At 34.1% G+C, this 21541-nt stretch overlaps 1 protein-coding gene and 1 long non-coding RNA gene across 14 annotated transcripts in view; both read left to right on the forward strand.

The window, feature by feature from the left end:
- The window catches only part of KIFAP3 (kinesin associated protein 3), a 160421-nt gene extending 140246 nt beyond the window's left edge, over nucleotides 1-20175 (forward strand). For 8 of the 13 annotated variants that reach the window (XM_081489539.1, XM_081489538.1, XM_081489537.1 and 5 more), the window contains one exon: nucleotides 19973-20175. In XM_081489539.1, the coding sequence (XP_081345665.1) occupies nucleotides 19973-20081 (109 nt within the window). In that variant the 3' untranslated portion in view covers nucleotides 20082-20175. Of the gene's footprint in view, nucleotides 1-6469; nucleotides 6634-19972 lie in introns of all 13 variants that reach the window. The other 5 variants (XR_014053445.1, XR_014053444.1, XR_014053442.1 and 2 more) reach the window with 1 other exon arrangement.
- LOC145506004 (uncharacterized) lies at nucleotides 15483-17915 on the forward strand. Its single transcript, XR_014053447.1, has 2 exons — nucleotides 15483-16788; nucleotides 17153-17915. It is a non-coding gene; the product is annotated as an uncharacterized LOC145506004 (long non-coding RNA).
- Nucleotides 20176-21541: the final 1366 nt, after the last annotated feature.

A 21541-nucleotide genomic window follows, 5' to 3' on the forward strand; every position in this document is an offset into this window, starting at 1 on the left:
GTTTATTATTGTGTGTGTGTGTTTTTTTTTTAAGTCTATAAAACTTCTTACAGAAGTATCTTAAGACAAAAACAAGGAAATATAATGTTCTAAACTCAACCAGTCCAAACCACTTGAGCTGCTGTGACAGCTCATAAAACTGAGAGTAGTTTTTAACTGGGCTCTGTTTTACATTGCCAAAGTGAATTTTCCTTGCAGGAAGTAGCCAGAGGGTTTATTTGGTTTCCAGTCCAAGGCTTTGATCTTTCTGTACTGTCACATCTCGGGTTACATAGCCCTTTTTCACTGCAGTAAATCTGCAACCGTTAATGAGAATAAAATTTCCTCCTCCTTACTGATCACATGCTGTTAAATGCCAAAACACAGCCAATTGCATATTTGCAGATTTCAGCTACAGTGTATGAAAACAGGGCAATCAGTTTAATCTTGTTGTCTTTGTAATTCATTTTATTGGTCATTCTTCCTTTCTAAGTGACCTGTTTTTATCAAGTAAGTGGTTACAAGGCCAAACCTGGGAGAAAGATTTAGAATGTTAATAAGCTGAGAGGAGAAAGGTGTGCATGTGTTGGGGAGGCAGGGTGAGGGAGTTACTGCACATGCGTATGTACTACCATCAGTGTTCAAATTAGGTCTAGTTTAATGCTCTTGAAAGCTCAAACCTCTCCTTCTCCTCAAATAAAGAAGCTGGTTTTTATTTCTTGGATTATGTTGTATATTCAGTTTCAACATAAATTTGCACTTAATGAGTTTATTTAATAAGTCAGAACATTATTTTTCACTTTTGACTTCAGAGAAGATTTCATAGCATTTAAAGGATTTCAAAAAACTTGACCTCTACATTGTAAGAGCTATTCTTACATCATTTTAAGTATCCACCGAACCATCTTACCATATGGGTCCTTACAAATACTGGAAATGCTATAAATATCTCTTGAATAAATAAGTGGAAATTCAAAATCACATTTAAACAAGCTGAATCTTATACATTGTTAAATATATACATCTTCGTAGTGAAGTACAATAAAGTTACACTTATTTTTTGCTACAATGAAACCTTCCAGTTGAAGCATTAATCATTTGAATTCAGTTAATATATGTTGTTAAATTTATTTTTCACTTAAACCTGTTATCTTTATTACCATCTTATTTTCTGGTTGGTAGCTGGAACTTATTTCTGTCAAGAAATTCACTTTTAGAATGCCAATTTAGATGATGGGCATTGATAAATATATTTTATTAATATTATATGTTTATATAGATTACATTATACATAAATATGAAATGTTCTAAAATATATAAAAGAAATCTGCTTCTGGTTTCTCACCATTAAGTCAGTTTCTGTTATAGCCGTTTGTTTTCACAAAATAAATTATTTCTATTTTCATCAGCAGTGTGTAATACCAGTTCATTGATCTATATAACTATCATAAAAACAACAACTGAAAAATATGTTGAAGCACAGAATAAGATTCTAAATTGGGGAAGTAGAGTCAGATCTTCTGATAAAACAGAGGACCCACTTTGGGTAAAGTGCCTATTGGTTACCCCAATAAGAGAAGAAGGGTAAGAAAAAAGAATGGCTTGAAAATTTTAAGAGAAAGGGATGTACAGCACTACCCTTGCCTTTTCAGAAGATATTTGATATAATGTAGAAATGTTGAGCTTTAAAACTGTAGCTTGTGCTTTTAGAATTAGTGTTTCCAAATAAGCCTATCTACATGTAGTTAGACTATAACATGAAAGTTTGCATGTAGGAAAAAAATGATAGAAACTAAAGCAGAATTTTTAGACTCTGTATTTGAGGGTATTGGGGGCTGTTAAGTAGTTTACTTCTTTGTTTTTCTACTACTTTTAAATCTGCATCAGACAGTCCATAACCCATTCAAAATTCTGGATGTGAAAGTTCACAGAAAATTTCTGCACTAAACAATTTTTTTAAGTTTTTGTTGGTCTTTAAAAAATAAAAGAAAAATCTTAAATGAGTGAAACTGCTCCAAAAAGTTCATTTCTGTAACATAAACCATCCAGTCCAATTTTAAATGAAATTGCTAGAATGGAACAGAAACGTGCAGGCTTTAATGCCATACAGACTTAGTCTTTATTCTAATTGTATTATTTAAAATGTTAGTCTCTAAAGTTGTTTCAAATCTGTCTATAATTTGAGATATGCTGATTAAGAATAATATGACATTTGTTGAAATGTATTTACTGAGTGCCAGACAGTATGCTAATTGCTATTATTACACCCCTTCTCTAATCTGATCTTCACAACAACTCAGGGAAGGAGACATTAGGAAAACCAAAGCTTATTGAGTTAAGCAGCTTGCCCAAGGTTATCTCCTTACCTCCAGGTGTCTATTCTTATTTTTACTCCACCTCACTCTCTTCCCTCTTTTACAGTGAAGAAAGAGCTTTTTTCTTCAAAGTCCAGTTGGTTCATTTCGCTTGGAACCCCATCCCTTCTTGCCTTTCCTGAGGTCTTCTTTCATGTCATCAATTCTTCTCCCTTCTACTAAATCATTCCTGTCTGCATATAAACTCAGTGTGGAATCTCCAAAGTTAAACTCTTTGCCCCAACATCACATTCCAACCTCTACCCATTTCTCATTTCTCTTCATAACAGTACATCTCAAAAGACTCCCATTCACTCTGCTGTTTCTCCAGTTTTGTCCAAAACACTCGTAAGCTTCAAATTGCCAAATCCATGGACCTTTCTTGTCTTTAACTCTCAGCAGTGTTTGACACACATGTCCAGGCCCTGCTTTTTGAAACTGCCCCTTTTGCAGCTTTCAGAGTACCCTATTTGACTTTCCTCCTAGGATCTTCTCCATTCCTTCCCAGTGTTCTCTGCTGGATATTCCACTTCCTTTTCACCATTAAATGCTGGTTACTGTAGAACTTCGACCCTGTTCTCTATCCCTATCATTATGGGGAGCCCTCTTCTCTAACTGCACCCACTACCTAGATAGAGGATTTCATCCAGATCCCATGTCATTAAATGTTAATACTATCTAAAGGCTTGTATTTTTACAAGCTCAGATACCTCAGATATTTTTACAGTGCTCAGATACCTCTCCTCTGAGCACCAGCTTTATTCCTCTATTTAACATACCCAATTGAATGTTTAGTAGAATCATGAGACTTAACTTTTGGTTTCCCACATGCAAATAGGTGCCTGCTCTAATCTTCCACTTCAGCAAATGTCACCATCAACCAATAGTTCAAGCCATAATGGGGTTTCCCCTGGTTCCTCCCTTTTCTTCACCATTACCACTATCTCCAATGCAAATCATCTGCAAGTCCTGTTATTTTCATTACTAGACTGTCTCAAACTTGGCCTTTTCTTTCCATATCCACCGTTAGTACCCTGGTCCACGCCACCATCATCTGTCACCTGAACCATTCAAAGTAGCCTCCTGACTTTCCTGCATCTGTCACCTGAACCATTCAAAATAGCCTCCTGACTTCCCTGCTTCTATATTTACCTTCTCTTGCAATCCATTTTTTTCCCAGAGTAACCATTGTGATCTTTTTAAAATGTAAATCAGATCATTTCAACTGCACAGTGTGTAGTATTTATTAAATATATAATCAAGATGTATATATAGTATTATGTGCTTGTAATATAAAGTTGTTGGTAGGAGCCTATGCTAAATAGGAAAAGTTTTAGTAACCTACATAACGTAAAAAACTGCCATTTTAATTGCAGTATTTTGTATACATAAAGGTGAATGCCTTGATTGTTATGATTGAGTTAAGAAAATCTTAGTGCACATGTGTTACACTACCATATATCTAGTTGAATATACCTATACTGAAAAGTACCATCTATACTGAATGTAAGCTTTCTCTAGCTTTAAAAAAAAATTATTGTCAAAAGAAACTTGTAATGTCTCAATATTACAAGTTTTATATTAGTTTTCATTGTCAAATAGCCTATGTTTTGTAGAAACAAATTTTACCACATACTTAAAATGAATAAAAGGTTTTTTGATCTTGTTACTTTCTTATTATTGGGTCTTAACTAGTTGACCTGTTGATAATCAGTTTATCAGAAGTACAGATTATATACTATTGGAGATTATTTTCTTTCCAAAAGATACTTTTAATTTTTACTTAAAGGTTCTGTGACGACGAACAAAGATAACTTTATAGAGTATTAAATAAAAATGCAATTGAAGTAAGAATGTAGATTTAATTTTTTATTTTTAACACTTAAAATTTATCTTATTCAGTAACCTTTTTAATTTAGAAACACTTGGATGGGATCAAGGGATAGAAATCAATAAGAAATAATTCCTTTCCCATTGAGAAGGATATATATAGTTCAGGGTTAAAGTATAATTTTTTGAGATGACTTAAAGTATCCTATTTATTATTCTTTATTTCACTCTTTAAAAAGATTTTTAAAAGTAATAGTAATATCAGGCTTAGAAAAATAATTAAATAATTAATACTAAGTACAGTGTCAGTTTTTATATACCAGTGATCTTCTACATGTTCCTGCCAACATTTATATTGTTCTCATACCTTTATTAAATGTATGTGTGTGTCCCAGTGACATAAATGTCTTAAACAGTTTTTATTTGTCCTTAATCTTTAGACGACACCAATTAATCACTAAAGAAGAATGCCGTAATATCTTAGACACTTTTTTAAGAGCATGCTATTTGTTAACTTACTTCTGTTACAAAAGATTATACCTTTAACATTTTCTTCCAGGAGAAAAAAGATAATCTAATGACAGTATTATATGTCAATAATATTTCAAAACCAGAAAAAATGAAAATAATTTTTAAAGATATTGTGATGAATTTTCTTAGATAAATAAGTAAACAGATATATATTTTTGCATTTTAACCTAAGCAATGCAATATTTGTCAAAGAATCACATTATTATTAAAATACAACCCCCTGAATTTTATAGGCTGTTTAATAATACTGCTCCTTAATGGTCTGGTGATTCACTAGAATTTAGTTACTTCATTATAGCAGTAAGAACTTTGGAGGGACTGATTCAGACAACAGCTTTTTGTACCTTTGTAATAGAATGCCTCTTTAGAAACATGTCAGTGTCCTACAAAACATAATTTGAATAGTGAGATTTGAAGAGAGACTGTGTCAAAGAGCTTGATGTTAATGCTGCTTTCTGATGTCTCCCATCTCATGAGCAAAGGTTTACTCAGTAGAAAGCTTTCATTTTACATAGGAAGGTAGATAGGGAAGGAAGGAGGTAGGTAGATAGGTAGATAGATATTCCCAAGGAAACGAGAGAGAAAACAGTTTAGACTTTGAACTTTTTTTAATGCTGATATCATAGCTATTGATGAATTCTGAAAAATTATAATTGAAAGAGTTTTAGATTTGTTAAAATGCATTAGATTTTCTCATTTTTAATAAAGGGCAGTAAGCCTCCACCGAGGGTTATGGAAGGGAACTCTGGAATTAAGGGGATTAACTATGAACTATTGGAGAAGGCAATGGCAACCCACTCCAGTACTCTTGCCTGGAAAATCCCATGGATAGAGGAGGCTGGCGGGCTGCAGTCCATGGGGTCGCTAAGAGTCGGACACGACTGAGTGACTTCACTTTCACTTTTCACTTTCACGAATTGGAGAAGGAAATGGCACCCCACTCCAGTGTTCTTGCCTGGAGAATCCCAGGGACGGGGGAGCCTGGTGGGCTGCCGTCTATGGGGTCGCACAGAGTCGGACACGACTGAAGCGACTTAGCAGCAGCATGATCCTGTAGATTTTGTTGTTGTTCAGTCTCTAAGTCATGTCCAACTCGGCGACCCCATGGACTACAGCACACCAGGTTTCCCTGTCCTTCACTAGCTCTCAGAGTTTGCTCAAACTCATGTCCATTGAGTCAGTGATGCCATCCAGCCATCTCATCCTCTGTCGCCCCCTTCATTTACTTGTAGAAACTTTAGGCCAATATGAAGTTTTTCAATGGCAGCCCAAATCACTTGGTAATCTCATTAAGTATTCAGTGGCTCTGCCAACTAAATATAACTCAGACCTACTTCAGAGAGACAAATGTGACACTCTGCTATAGAATTTATTTTCAAATGATGCTTTGTTTTTGTATTTGAGAAGAATAATTAGTATTTTTCTAAACTTTATACTTTTATCATTAAAGTTAATTATTGGTGAACGTAAAAATCTATGTATGTCTATGTTGGTTTTTACATAAAAGCTACATATTTCAGATTAGAGAGGCATAACCAACAAATGCTTTCTTGTGCCTATGGTCAAAATTAAAGATTTTAAATAGTCTTTTGAATAGACGTACAGAGAGGAGCATAGTTAATGATTTTCTGAATATCGTCTCTTTTGTGGACATAAGTGTGCGTTCTGTATCAAATAATATAACATACTTTAATATATTTTTAAGCCAGTCTTCTTTGTTTAGCTTTATCTAAAGTTGATACATCCCACTTTTTCAGAAATTCTTTCCATTTCAGGTTTTTCCAGCCAAAAACAAAGCGCCTTTATATTAGCCTGTCAGAACTTAAAAGGCAAAGCAATCTTAAAAAGGAATCCAGATTTGTGTGGACAATTTCAAGTGGCTAATTTAGAGCCCCTCAAATGTGAAAGGATGAGAGGAGGCTTCTATGATCATAGTTAGGCAAGTAAATTTTTAAATTACAACTGTAACTTAAACTGATACAAGAAACCCCATAAAGCTGTATTCACATGGGTGCTTAAACTCCATGCTGAGATCTCTTTTGAGGTAGTAAAAAGCAGGAATTCTTAAAAGTCTCAAAAGATTTTTTTTTTTTTTTTAAGATTTCTGGATTTTAAGGACTTTATAAATATTGGGCAATTATAGCTCAACTCCAACTTCACTTCCACTTTTCCCTTTCATTCACTGGAGAAGGAAATGGCAACCCACTCCAGTGTTCTTGCCTGGAGAATCCCAGGGATGGCGGAGGCTGGTGGGCTGCCGTCTATGGGGTCGCATAGAGTCGGACACGACTGAAGTGACTTAGCAGCAGTAGCAGCAGCATAGCTTAACTCATTCTCTGCATATACTAAGGGAAAACAGAAACTATGTCAATATCCTACAGTTGGATCTTGCCTTTTTCTTCTAAAATCTGGGGGAAGGAAGTAGTATTTTCCATCAGCAGGTGGGCACCATCATCATTTTAAATCAATTTTTAATCTTTCCTTGTCCTTTATACTTGAAATAACTAATATAGATATACCTATGTGCCCACTGGAAATACTACTTAAAACCCTGTACTGCCTGTGATCTCAAAAATGTATGGTACATTCCCACCTCCCTGGAGAATTCTCCTCATAGTTGCCCAGCTTTGCTTATGTATCCCATATTGTCAGGTTGGCACAATCCCAAGACAGCGAACATCACAGAATGAAAATACCCACCCTAAACACTTTTATAACCCTGTGCCCTTTTCATAGAAAAGCCAACACTATAGCAGTACACCTAAGTACAGGAATGTATGCAATGTGGAAAGTGATGATTTGTGTAGAATAACTAAAAACTTTATCCTTGATTTACTACTTTCAAAATAAACTCCCAGAATATAAAATAAGATGAAAAAGCATGTAAAGAGACTTTCCCCATATTATTCATCCCTAAAGGTGCTGTATCATTTGGATCATTCTTGACATAGCATCTGAAGGATTTTGATTGAATAATTTTATTTATATAAGCAGTCCAGTCTCACTATGGTAAAGGAAGATATGATTGGCCATGGCATTATTTTAGTGCAACAACAATTAGTTGCCTATGTGTTGGCATAAATCTTTATAAATTATGTAAGAGCTCTGTAAAGGCAAACAGAAAGCATGTGTAAGAAGCATGCCAAGTATGATAGAGTATCTCTTAACAGTCTGGATTATATGGCAGGAGCCAGAATTTCTTAAGTATTTTTAGGGAAGGCTCTATCATTTTCATATGTCATAACAATAACAACACCAGATACATGCTATAAGAGTCTTTGTACTGTTCTTGTAAGAGACCTGGAAATACAATAATCTCAAGGCAGAGAGATGTTAAAAGGGATAGCCATTATTCTTATTTTACCACAAAAAAAAAAAAAAAGAAATCGTGACAAAGAAAGTTACAGATACAGACTGAAACAAGTTATATCAGTAGAGACATAAATCATATCCAGATATTCTGGTTTTGAGGTCATTGCACCCCACTAACATTAATAAAATGCAGGAGTTGTTGATAAGCTCGTACTTAAGTTTGTTTTGCTGAATTTGCAAACATAATCACAAGGGAGGAAAATGCCGTTTACATCAGTGATAAAAAAAAAGTGTGTTTCCTTATGTTGCTTTGAAAATAATAACTTCAATTTAAAATATAGTAATGGGACACAAGTCAGAAAAGTAATCTTTAGAATCATATACTTCTGCATTCCAATCTGCACTGAATTTGCTTGATGTCAGCGCTTGCAAAAGGTACTTAGCCCCATCCTATGAAGAAAATGTTAGAAATACCTTGTTTAATCATCACAAGACTGCAACCTGGTTGACCAGGATGGCTTCAATCAGTTTGTATCTTGACAACTGAAAATTAGCCTTAGACCTAAGTAGAAAATGAATTTACCTTCTTTTGTACAGACCTATAATATAATAAATGCATTCTCAGGAACCAAGAGAGTTTATAAAATTTGAGTGGAGATTTACTTTAGTACCTGTTCTAGTGCTAAATGCAATATTGGTATATTATGTAATGTACTGAGATCCTAAGTGCTCTAGAAGGCACTAAATAACTGTTGAATATTTATCTGACCTGTATTGATTACTGAAACTACTGAGTTAGTGGCTGAAAGTAACTGTATATCACTATCCAACATGTATGTTTTAATTATGCTAAGTGAAATAAGAGAAAAAAGTAAATACTGTATTATATCACTTCTATGCAGAATCTAAAATATACAGCAAACTAGTGAACAAAACAAAAAAGCAGACTCACAGGTATAGAGAACAGACTAGTGGCTACCAGTGGGAAGAGGGAAAGGGGAGGGGCGAGATACAGGTCTGGGGAAAGGTGTTTTTATTGGATCATATGAAATCATGTGTATGAAACTTGAAAATTGTAAAGCACTACAGAATTTAAAGAATAAATCAGTCTTCTTATTAAAAAACAGAATGTCATAATAATGCAAGGAAATGCTTGTTATATATTTGATATTATAAACTCATTTAGAATCAAGTTAAAAACATGCACTTTTAATTTGTTTAAATATAGTTTCTAGTATCCACATTTGTGCCCTCAATTTTAGAAAAATATTACTTAGTTTGATTTAGGTATGAAAAAAGGTCTTTATCAATCACTACTTGATTTTTATTAGCCAAAGGTAATTTGAAGGCTACTTAGCCTAAAAATTACTGAGACGAATAAGTAGACTCGGAGAAGGCAATGGCACCCCACTCCAGTACTCTTGCCTGGAAAATCCCATGGATGGAGGAGCCTGGTGGGCTATACAGTCCATGGGGTGGCTAAGAGTCGGACACGACTGAGCGACTTCACTTTCACTTTTCCCATTCATGCATTGGAGAAGGAAATAGCAACCCACTCCAGTGTTCTTGCCTGGAGAATCCCAGGGATGGTGGAGCCTGGTGGGCTGCCGTCTATGGGGTCGCACAGAGTCAGACACGACTGAAGCGACTTCGCAACAAGGGCATAAATTGGAAACTTTACATTAATATATATTTGATAAGATTTTTAAGGTTTTTTTTTTTTACAACTAACATTTGTATACCTCTTACGAAAGGTAGTAAAAGAAAGTTACAAGTTTCAAAACTATATAAAAATATTCCCAAACTGTATTATTTATTTAAGAACTTTGGAGACCAGGTTTTACCAGAAGTGTAACATTAATTTTTAATTTAGAAGACACTGATATGTCAGTAGGGGTAGCATGCATATTAGATATGATATTATCTTACCTCTTTGATTATATCTATACGTTGGGTTTCTGTGTGTTTTATAAAGAATGATGGGGAGTTGATATAGCCCATTAGGTATGGTATTGTGATCATTTTGGTTCCATCTCTTGAACTTGTTCATTTTAATAGTGCATTATCTTCCTAAGATTCTGGTTGGTGTTTAAATTTCAGTAACTGAAGGTCATTATTCATATTTTAACTGGGCTAAAAAGTTTGTAATGCCAGCATTAACTTTTGAATTACGCTCAAGCTCTTAGACTTTACAGCATGTTTAGTTTCTTTTCATTTCTTATTAGTATTTTTCAGTACTTAATAGTCTCCTGCTCCCACCTCCAACAAGAACTCTCCTCTCTGTCCAACATCAGAAACATTTTTCTCTTTGGCATGTGCTTTTAGTTCCCCAAGCAGTGTAAGCAAATTGGAAAGTTCAGCTGTCATTCTTGGAAGGTCATAGATCACACTAGCAGCCTGAGTAATCCAAGAGGTTTTAAGTATCATAGCATTTAGTTTAAAGTGAAATTTGCTCTGACAGAGCTGGCAGACCAATAGGAAAAAGAAATATTTGTGCTTAGAGAAGTGCATATGTAGAGACCAAGAGCCTAACTGATGGCTGGAAGTGATTTCAGTCTAAAAAAACAAATCATTAAGAGAGTGCATAGGGGTAAAATACACAGTTCATATTTTAAAGAGTCTCAAAATGAACCAGCAACTAAGGTTAGCATTATATAGTAATTAGCTGTGGTGTTCAGGCTTTAACTCACTCGGTACCAGACAGTATGGTCAGACTATCACTGTGAAAACATCGCTACTTAAACTCTCTACTTTAAGCTTACAGCAGTAGTTTTTGTACCTTAAAAAAACCAAAGTATTATGACAGATTATATAAATGTTGAACCAGTAACAGACAAACAATTTTTTAAAAGAGGTGCTAATGACTCAGTTTATTGACCTAGGGGTTACTTAAGCAGCTCAGCAAGTTCCCTTAACATTTGGTGGTATGAACTGAGGTATTGCTTGATATTATAGAACTGCTAATTTCAAGAAGTCCTTGCACTAAATTGAAGAAATTCAAGTTAAAGATTACAAGATGGTATACTTTCATTAAAAGATTGCTATAAAAATTTTGAGACCATTATAGGTTTCAGTATCACAATCACATCTGACAACTTCTGTTAGGCACCTATTAGAGTGCTACAACACTGCTACAAATAAGAGAAAAGAAAATATCTTCTATCAGCTCCAGTTATTTCTTTCAAGTCATTGTTCTGTTCAAGAAAGCCAATTTTGAGTCACAGAAATATAGGACTTATAAATTATTTCCTTTGATGTGCAAAGCAGATTAATAAGAATAAAGTAGAAGGGACTCCAGCAACATGGTAGACTGACCTGACTTGGGTACCCCTTCCTACATAGATATAGAAAAGGTAGACAGAATATAACCCTACATGACACACACACAAAAGAACTACCACAAGAATGTTGAACTAGATATGGGTTACATGGTAAAGAAAGATAAAACTGAATTCTAAATTCCCTATGTAGAGCCTGGAACTTCAAAGAGCTGCCTTTTTCTCATCAGTTGAAAAGAGGACTAGATGATTTTAATTCACCAGCTCAGAAAAGTAACTAAAACTTGTCTTCTGCCCTCAGACCCTAGATAGGGTCTTAGATGGGGAAGATAGTCACTCATGAGGAGAGGAATCATACACTTGCTTCATGCAAACGTGTCGGGTCAGAATTTATACTATACGTCTAGTTCAGGAAACCCCAAGTCAAGAAATTATCTTTCAGATGGTTTCAGGACAGTGAAATCCCAGGACCTTGATGTATGATAAATACGGAACCTCTCAGTAGAAGTATTCCCAAGCTCAACAGCTAGCAGACAGGCAAAAAAAAAAAACCCCAAAAAACTAAAGTTGAACACAGTAAAAAATTATGAAGCTCATGAAGAAAGAGACTGTCATGAAGAAATGTCGGAAGCAATGGCAAAAGACCTAGGATACTCAAGAACTAGAGTTAATATAACAATCTAAATGAGATTGTAAGAGTTTTTTAAAAATAAAAAGGGCTAGATAATATAATATGAAAAAGTACCAACTGTAATATCTCCACATAAAAGATATAATCATTAAAGTAGGCTCTGTAGATGGGTTAAATAACAAATTAAGATGTATAATAAGTGTAAATTGAATGATATTAGGAAAGTGTCCATGAAATGGAACTTCTTTCCATTTGAAATAAATCAATGACTATTTTACACATGCTTTCTCTATCATTCATACAATTTGGTTTTTATCTGAAGCATCTCAGTAGAGTAACTAAATTGAAAGGATTTGTCCCTGAAGTGGTATTTTCCCCTTAGAACTGACAGATGTCTTTTCCAAAAAAAATTTTTAGTAAGTTCCAAATTTATACATTAAATAAACCTCCCACTCCTACTATCATTTACCCTTAATTTTGAGGGAAATATTACTTAGTTTGATTTCACTAAAAATACGATTTTTTAAAGATTCTCTAGCTGTTTCATTTTATCATAATAAAGGAAAAAGTGATAATCATGCATATAAAAGATTAAAAGAAAACTAAATAGAAAGTGTCAGCTAAATGATATATATTGGTGAAACTCATTAAAAGACTGTTTCACTCTACTCATTTTCTCAGTGATACAAAAGCTCAAGCCAAAAGCAAAAAGTAACACCTTTGAGCAACCTAAAATATCTATCTACTATATATACATTTATAGAAACAAAGTGTTATTGACAAGTAAAATGATAATTTTAGAAGCTTTCCTGTGACAGTAGTACTTTAACATTATAAATGCAGTACATTTTTCAGTGTTCAGGACAATCAGCATCTTCTGTTCTTTTCACAGGCCTCCACATTCACAAAACTTTCTGTAAATGAATGATAAGAGATTCCTATTTAACTCAACTATATCAAATATATAAATTAAAGACATAAATTATATGAAAAAGCAATGGAAACCACATTCTATCAATGTTAAGTATGTTGAGAAGCTTAAATTTGATAAAGCTTGCTTTCAAACTTTGTAAAAGTGGTACTCAGTGATAAAGCAAGCTCTCCATCTAGTGGTAGATCTGTAAATTGCAAACAGATCTTGATTAAATAATGCATAATTATTTATAATGCATATAAATGTGGCTTGTTTGTATTGTATTCAAAGGTGGCTCGGTGGTAAAGAATCCACTTGCCAATACAGGAGACGCAAATTTGATCCCTGGGTCGGGAAGATCCCCTGGAGAAGGAAATGGCAACCCACTCCAGTATTCTTGCCTGAGAAATCCCGTGGACAGAGAAGCCTGGCGGACTACAGTCTACTGGGTCTCAAGAGTTGAACACGGCTTAATGACTAAACAACAACAACAACATACAAGTGTTAGGTATAATTTTATAGGCGTTATCTCATTCAATCCACACTTCTCTTGTTGCTATATATATATATGAATTTCCAGAAAAAAAAATGTTTCTCTCTGCCAGAATAACCCAACTCTTCCTATTCAATACAAAGACAAACTGCTTCCACAATCTGATTTCTTCTATTAATACATGGAGTATGACAGCCTGTTAGTTATTTGATGAAACATATTCCCATGTTAAAGGGGTAAAAAATGTTTCATTCCAGTTAACTATAGCTTCAAACTTTTGGCCATTTTTGAAATTCTTTCTCTTCATTCTCAGTTAACAAATAGTAAAGGTATAGCTTAAAAATCCATTTCAAAAGAGAAAAGATACCATTTTGTCATGAAATGTAGCGTGTCTGATCATAGTTAGTTCTGCCATTGCCTCTACAGACTTCTGTTACTTCACATATGGACAGCCTTAATATTCTTTTAAATGTTCCCCGTGCTGTTGCTCCTCAACTGCTTGTCACCCCAGTTATCTTTCTAAAACATAGAAGTAAGTTGTTCCCTTCTTAAAAACCACTGACAATTCTCCAGAAGCATTTGATTCTTAGTGTGGCATATGAGGGCTTCGCAGGTGGTGCTGGTGGTGAAGAACACGCCTGCCAATGCAGGAGATGTAAGAGATGCAGGTTCAATCCCTGAGCTGGGAAGATCCCCTGGAGGAAGGCATGGCAACCCACTCCATTATTCTTGCTGGGGAAATCCCATGGACAGAGGAACCTGACGGGCTATAATCCATAGGGTCACAAAGAGTCAGACACGACTGAATTGACTTAGCATGCACACACACATGTGGTATATGAAGAGCTTTCAAAATCCAGTCTTAAAATTCCCTCTCTCTACCTTTTATCTCCTGCTACTGCTTCCATTGCAAACCTAAGACTTTAACCATAACAAATCGTTTGCTCTTCTTCAGCCTTTTCTCTTGCTCAGGCTGTCACATTACCAGGAATTCTCTCTTTCCACTTGTGAAATCCTGCTTTTCCTTTAAGATTCATCCATTCATGCAATCAGATGCTTTTTGAAGTCCCATTCCATGTCAGACACAGTATTAGATGCTAGTGGGAGAGCAATGGATAAGATAGTTCTTTTTTTTTAGTTTTTTTTTTTTAATGGTGTTCTGTTTCACATATGATAATATACATGTTTCAATGCTATTGTCCCAGAACGTCCCACCCTGGATAAGATAGTTCTTACCATTCATGGTGCTTACATTCTAATAGGAAATAAAGACAAAAACAAATTACTATGTCAGGACATGACAGACACATTAAAAAGCAAAGTGTTTTCTATAAAGGCTTTCTAGTTCTTGAGATTCTCCTGTAATAATTTGTACAACCTTTAGTATACTCTCACATTATATTAAATATTTGGTCCTGTTATCCTCTGTAGTAATTTATAAATGTACTAGAGTAACACAGCATATTTTGGTTCCGTGTTAGTTGCCGCCAATCCATGATCAGGGACTATGTCTTGTTTATTTTACTGCCTTCCAAGCACCACATCCTTTAACATTGACTCTCAACACTGTATTTAGCACATTATAGAAACTCATGTACTATTTGAATGGATGGATGTACAAAGTACATAGACATAAACTTCCCATGACAAATCATACTTAAGATGAAATTATAAATTTATCTGATGATAAATTTACAGTCTACTTAGAAAGAAAGATAAACATACTGGTTTTGGTTCTATGATCAGTATACTGGAGTAATTAATAAAAAGAATGAGCTGTTCTAGAAGACTGTTACTAAATCATTTTCATACAGTGTTATAATATCCTGGAGCTGTTTCCTCCAAAAAATGCTAAATCCTTTCACTTGACAAATCCCAAAAGAATTCCAGCCTTCAGTATTATCTTATGGATCACAAAGATAAATAGTTGATATATCACTGTTTCCTACTTGTAAATATATTGTCATAAAAGATTTTAGCGTAGGGAGAACAGAATCCCCAAAGAAAGACCCAGGCTAAAAAGATGAAATTAAACATGGTAGTTTTAAGTTATCAATTTCATGTGTGTCCATGTGTATATTGCACACGGTTGTACACACACACAGTCAATGTAAGCCATATTGTGGTAATGACACCTTAAAATTTTTGTTTAAGATCAACACAGTTTGGGCCTATATTAGCAAAGAGTCAGAAATGGGATCTTATTTTTATGTTCTATGATGGTTTCAGACCACATAAGTACTGCCTTCTTTTCAGCTTATTTTAAGATACATACTGAAAAAAAAAATCAAAATGCTTTAGAAAGCAAATGATTTTAGAGATCATGTCATGAGGATTGATTAAATGAGAGTTGTGAAGTAGTTATGTTAAAGGATAATTAGACTTCTTATGTGGTTTGAGAAGATAATTCTAGGACTAATAGAACCAGATTTCAGCTCACTGTCATAAAGAACTTTCTAATGGTTTGATGTATCTATAGAAGGGGTGAAACTTGACAGTGTAGTGTGATGAAGGTGTTATGACAAGAACTGTATAGACCCTGTCAAGGGTGTTGTGAATGAAAGGGTAGAATAGATTATTTCTAAGAATGTTTACAAGTCAAAGATGCTATGTACCTATGAAAAGAGAACTTGACTTGAGTGTATCCTTTTTTTTTTTCCCCTGCAGTATCCACTAACATATTCATTATTTGCTTTGCATTCATTTTGCTGACATGGAAATTTCAAAGAAAAAAAACTTGCATTGCTTTTATCTAACATTAATAAAATAATGATAATACTTTTCACTTATGCAGCACTTTTCACCCAAGGATTTCAAAGTGCTTTACAAATACGCACTAATTAAGCCTCACAAACAGCCAGAGGTAGGTGATTTTTCTCTGTTTCTACAGGAATGCCATCTTCTCTGGCACAGAAGTCTCAGCAGTGCCTCAGAGTGCCTAGGACTCCTTGCTGGCTGCCATTCCCCTTGTCATGTTCTGCATGTGAAGCATCACTTGTCATATCTGGATTTCTTTTTTCCCTCCCTCTCTGAATCATCTCAAGTTTAGAATTCTAATGAATGCTGTTGAAAATTTATTCTGAAGCCTTGTAAATATTACAGAAAATTTCATCTTTTGCTTGCCGAATGCTAATTAGATCTCTAAATGTTTGTTTAAAAATAAAACCTAGGTGTGGTTTTAAGTTGAACTTTAAATATATTTTTTTACTTAGGAAGAACTTACTGTTTTTTCTATGTACCCCAAAATCATTGTTCTTGGGACATGAAACTTAATAGCAAATGGATTGGATGGGGCCTTACCTTTCCTAGGTGTCTTTCCACAACAAACAATAACCATTTTCTTTAGACTAGAGTTATATATTTTCAAGAAACAATATTGCATTTTGGTATTTTTCTAATTGAAAGGTCTAAAACATGATATCTGGGTATTGAGGGTAAAGGTTAAATGGCACCACATAATTAGTCTTGTAAAGAAAATGTGGTCTAGTAGTGGCATATTCTAATCTAAAGGAACACACACAGCTTTTTTATATAGGTTAGGAGTACCAGGAAGAGAATACATATGTACAGAAACACACATGCAAGTATTGGATTAAATTCCAATATAAACAGCCAAATACACAAACTCTTGTCTGAAGCAGGTTGGTCACATAGGGCAAGAGCAGGTACGGCATATCACAGTAGTTTCTCTTGGTTCGCAAGGGCCCTGGTGACGGCATGCAAGTGGCTTTAACACTATGTACTCTTAAGTCAAGTCTTAGTGGATTAGGAAAAAACAGTTTTTGCTGTGACACTTCCTTTTATTTTCATGTGTCTATCCCTTTCCAGCAGAATTTATATAATCTGTCTGCTTCTATTCAGAAAACTTACATTAGGCTCTCCTGGTTTTGAACCAAATTCAGCTTTAACAAGGCTACATCTTTATGCCAGGGGAGAAAATAAAGTGTCCCCGTGTCCCAAAAGAATATCTATCTCCAGGTTTTAGCATCCCCAAAAGTCTAACTTCTCCACTATATTAGAACCAAATAAGTGACTAAAGAATCAAACTATTCTGTTTCAGAGTGAATTTTATTTAGGAGATATTAATTATAGGGATATGATTGGTCTTTCATAATACAGAAGGATGTAGCACTTACGTGAGAGTATCACCCAAACTGGTTACAATGTTTCAAATATTCTTTAAACAGCAATTTGATCTGTGATACATGATGGATAATTTAGGAAAAACTCATTTTATGAGTTGATTTCAAATTCTCTTATTTGAAAAATTTTCCCAAATGGTATCTATGGAATTTCAAAAAAATCAGCTTATATGTTGTCACTGGGTTGAGTGCATAAATAGAAGTTTATCACAGTAAACCTGCAGGCTTGGAAACTCAAACTCTGATGTTCAAGGTTTGGTCTTACTTTCACTGACATGGGGATACATATTCTTATCAAAAATATGACTGACATATTAAAAAAAACTATCCATTTGTCAATTTACAATGAAAGTATAACTATCAGGCGGATCAGGTAAACTTAATGTCTTGTTGGCAGGTCATATGAGGAAACAGTAATTAAAAGTTTGCTTATTGGTCATAGAAATAAAAAATAGTTTTGCAGTTTGAATATATAATAACTTCAGACTCAGAACCTTTGTTAAGGCCCCTTCCTCAATGAGGACAAGCCTGCCAAAATGGTCATATAGTCCTGATGATGTTATAAGTCACCCCAAGGAGTTGCTTGGGTTGGTTCCACTACAGTGTTGCCTCTGAAGAGCTCCTTCTTCTGTGCCAATGTGGCTGACAGACTCTCTTCTCAGTATCATCATCACCTTTTAGATAGAATTGCGGTCATATTGTTCTGTTGTAAGATGTTCTGTTTTGAAGGCACTTTTGCATATATATTTACTGATCAGTCATATGCCTCTTGTTCCCAAGTTCTTGAAAGTAGTCTCACCACAGCTGCTAGACTGATAAAGACAAAATTAAATTGAGTTTTACCTAAGTCTCATGCTATTTAGCTTCAGAAGAGATGCTTTAAAATGTAAGGAGGGAGTAGCTGAAAGATGAAAAAGGAAAGGAGCTAAAATCCACAGGCTATATAGTCATCCTTTATGTAATTGAGAGTTCTTTAGTTACATGAGTATTTGTTAGCCTTAGTACTTCAAGAGAAAATTTTTCAATGGCCAACTTTTGCTCTGTTTTTAAACTGATACAGATGTGTCTAGTCACGGACTCCATTAATTTCTAAAACATCTTTAAAGCTACCTCTAGAGTAATAATTTCCCTTTATCAGAAAATTTAATCTTTCTTTTCATGGGACCAAAGTAGGAAGGGCATACTTACATTTTGGCATTTCAAAATAAAGTTCAGACTTAAAAATTTCGAACAGCTTTTAGAAATAACAGACACAATTTTTGATATAGAAAGAGCCCAAAGTTTGATCTGTCCAGGATCTTTCATTACAGATTCTAACGTAAACCTTGTATTTCAGAAATACCATTCCGCTGCAAGGTAGATTCACATAAATTATTAACATATGCCCTTTATTTTTAGTATTTAGTCCTAATCCAACACATGCACACAAATTATTTAAAACCTTAATATTTTAATAGTTACTTCTAAAGTGTTTTAACTTAATCTCATGTTGTGAGAGGAAGTTACTGCCTATATGAATATATTTTTTAATCGTTGAGATTTTGCTGATAAAGGAGAAGTGTCTTTCCATTTAGCATAATCTCAATCTTAAATCATTTAAATATATTTATTTTTCAAAGCTTACATTTCTGCATTATAAATAATTTCTTTTGATTGGAAATAAGCTCACTAGCATTCACTGCATGAGCTATGCATGAGCATGTTAGAGCTGCCATATTTGCCTGGCAAAATAAGTATCTTGTCATTTTGCTAAGTGTTTAATAATTCTCTGACTCTTTAAAAGTGCTTTTTCTTCTAAATTTATTATTAGATAAAAGAATAATTTTAAGTAATAGTTTATCCATGTTTCAATCTACGTCCGTAACTTCAATCTACCTTTATAATCAGCTTGCTATAACTCAAAACATGCACTATTTAGTTTTTTTTCATTGAAGAGTCAGAAGAAGAATTTGCACATCAAATCTTGCTAAATTCCAAATTTTTAAAAATTCTTTATCATCTTTAGTCATAGTCTTGTAGTATGATTTGGCTCTGAGTGAGAGATTACTGCTAAAATTCAATTGCATGTCCTTACTAATAGAGGATTAGTCCTATGAAATAGAGGTCTTATTATAAATAGGAAAACTCTACTAGTTTTAATTTTATCATTTCCTAGCAATGTATTCTATTACTGATAATTGCTAACATGTAAAATATTTTCATATTCTGGCATAAAAGCCATATATGAATGTAATTTATTAAAACTTTTCTGATCTCTCTTTCTCTTTGCCCTGAATGATGCCTGGTGACAGAGATTTTCAACATTTTTAACACATTATTAGAATTAAATAGTTATTAATAAACATTTTTATGGCTGTACTAATTTAAAGAAGAAAAAAAGTTAATAGTAGCCATCCACGTAAGTTATTTTGCTGCTAGAGAGAATTTTGGAGGTGTAAATCTCCAGGCCTCTTACTTGACCTGCATTGGGATGAAAAATATAACTGACTATTCCTCTTTCTCTTTATAGCCTTGGAATGGATGGCTTTGGCCAGTCTGTTGGCATCCTTGGACGCCCTGCCACAGCTTATGGATTCCGCCCTGATGAACCTTACTACTATGGCTGTGGATCTCGATAAAGTCATCCCTCTCCTTGTGTGCTCTCAGTTGAGAAGGCATCTGTATGGGTTGGGTTAACTTTGAGTCTTGGCCTAATAATGCATGTTGATACTATTTTCAGGTCTGTGTCTCTTTTTAATTTTTCCTGTTGTTAGCTACCAGTTAACTTCAACCCCTTCTGTCCTATGTTAAGTACAGTTGATGCTTGACCCTGTTCACTCATCAAACCACATCTCGATGCTGAGTAACATTTACCATGAGACTCAAAAGTGAATGGTGAAAAGCACCTAGACTGGAAAACAAACACTGCATTATGTACATTAATTGACTAATTTAATTTCTATTAAAAAGAAGCATAAAGTACAAATGAATTGGAAAAAAATCATGTGTTTCTATTTAATGAGTTTCATTAGGAGTTACATGCTTATATAGAGTGCATATAAATTTTATTTTTTTCCTGCCCCTTTTTTCCCCCTTGTAAACTCTTGAGTATTTCACGTGATAGTGCTACCTTTAAAATTTATAAAAAGAATATCACCTTTTTTATTTCATGCCATGTGCCTGAAAAGTTGCTTCCCAAAGTTATTAACTATGATTTTCTGATTAACATTGGAACATATGCCATAATTATGTTGTGAGTAGAGTTTCTTCAGGAGTTAATTCAAATTAATTTTGTCTTTCTAATTCTAATATAGAAAACCTAGAACATATATTAGTATACATGAAACTAGGTTAGTATTGGGCTTTTTAATTTTATTATTCATGAAGTCTAAAGTATGGAAAAGCTAATTATAAGTCTCATTGACAAAAACTAAAGAACAAAATATTTTTCTCACTTAGATACCCATTTCCCATTTGTTCACTTGTTTTTACGAGATATAGGTAGAAATGGAAAGATATAATAATGAGTTGTGAAAATAACTCATTCATGTTATAATATGGAAAAACTTACTTGAAAAACAGAGCAAATAAAATAAATACAGTATACCGATATTTCCTTGAGCACCTGCTGTGGAAGAAATTATATGAGGCTTTGAAGTGAATACATAGATCAAAGACAAGAATTTAAAATCCCATTGGTCTACTATACTATTTATTAAACTTGATTCATATTTTAAGCATAAATTAGTAGAACTGGAAAGAGCCTTTGAATAATTCAGCCCATCTAATTATTTGTGAAATCAGTCACATATAAACTTAAAATATAGTCAACAGATATTTTCTTACCACCTACTACATATAAGAAAGTGCATGATGCTCCTTAGGGAATAAATGAATCTAAGACATGATTTGTGTCTTTGAACTCACAATGTAATTGGTATTTATTTATTTTTGTGTTTATAAAAACATGTATTTATTTGTCTTGGTTTCTATTTTAACTATAGGATAGTAAAACTGGAAAGGGCCTTAGAAACAACTCTGTCAAACTCCTTTCAGTTGGAACAACCATGCCAAGAGAAATTAAATGACTTTCCCAAAC

Source organism: Giraffa tippelskirchi, chromosome 5 (assembly GCF_054371585.1).
Source record: "Giraffa tippelskirchi isolate mGirTip1 chromosome 5, T2T-mGirTip1v1.2.pri, whole genome shotgun sequence".
Classification (NCBI taxonomy): Eukaryota; Metazoa; Chordata; class Mammalia; order Artiodactyla; family Giraffidae; genus Giraffa; species Giraffa tippelskirchi.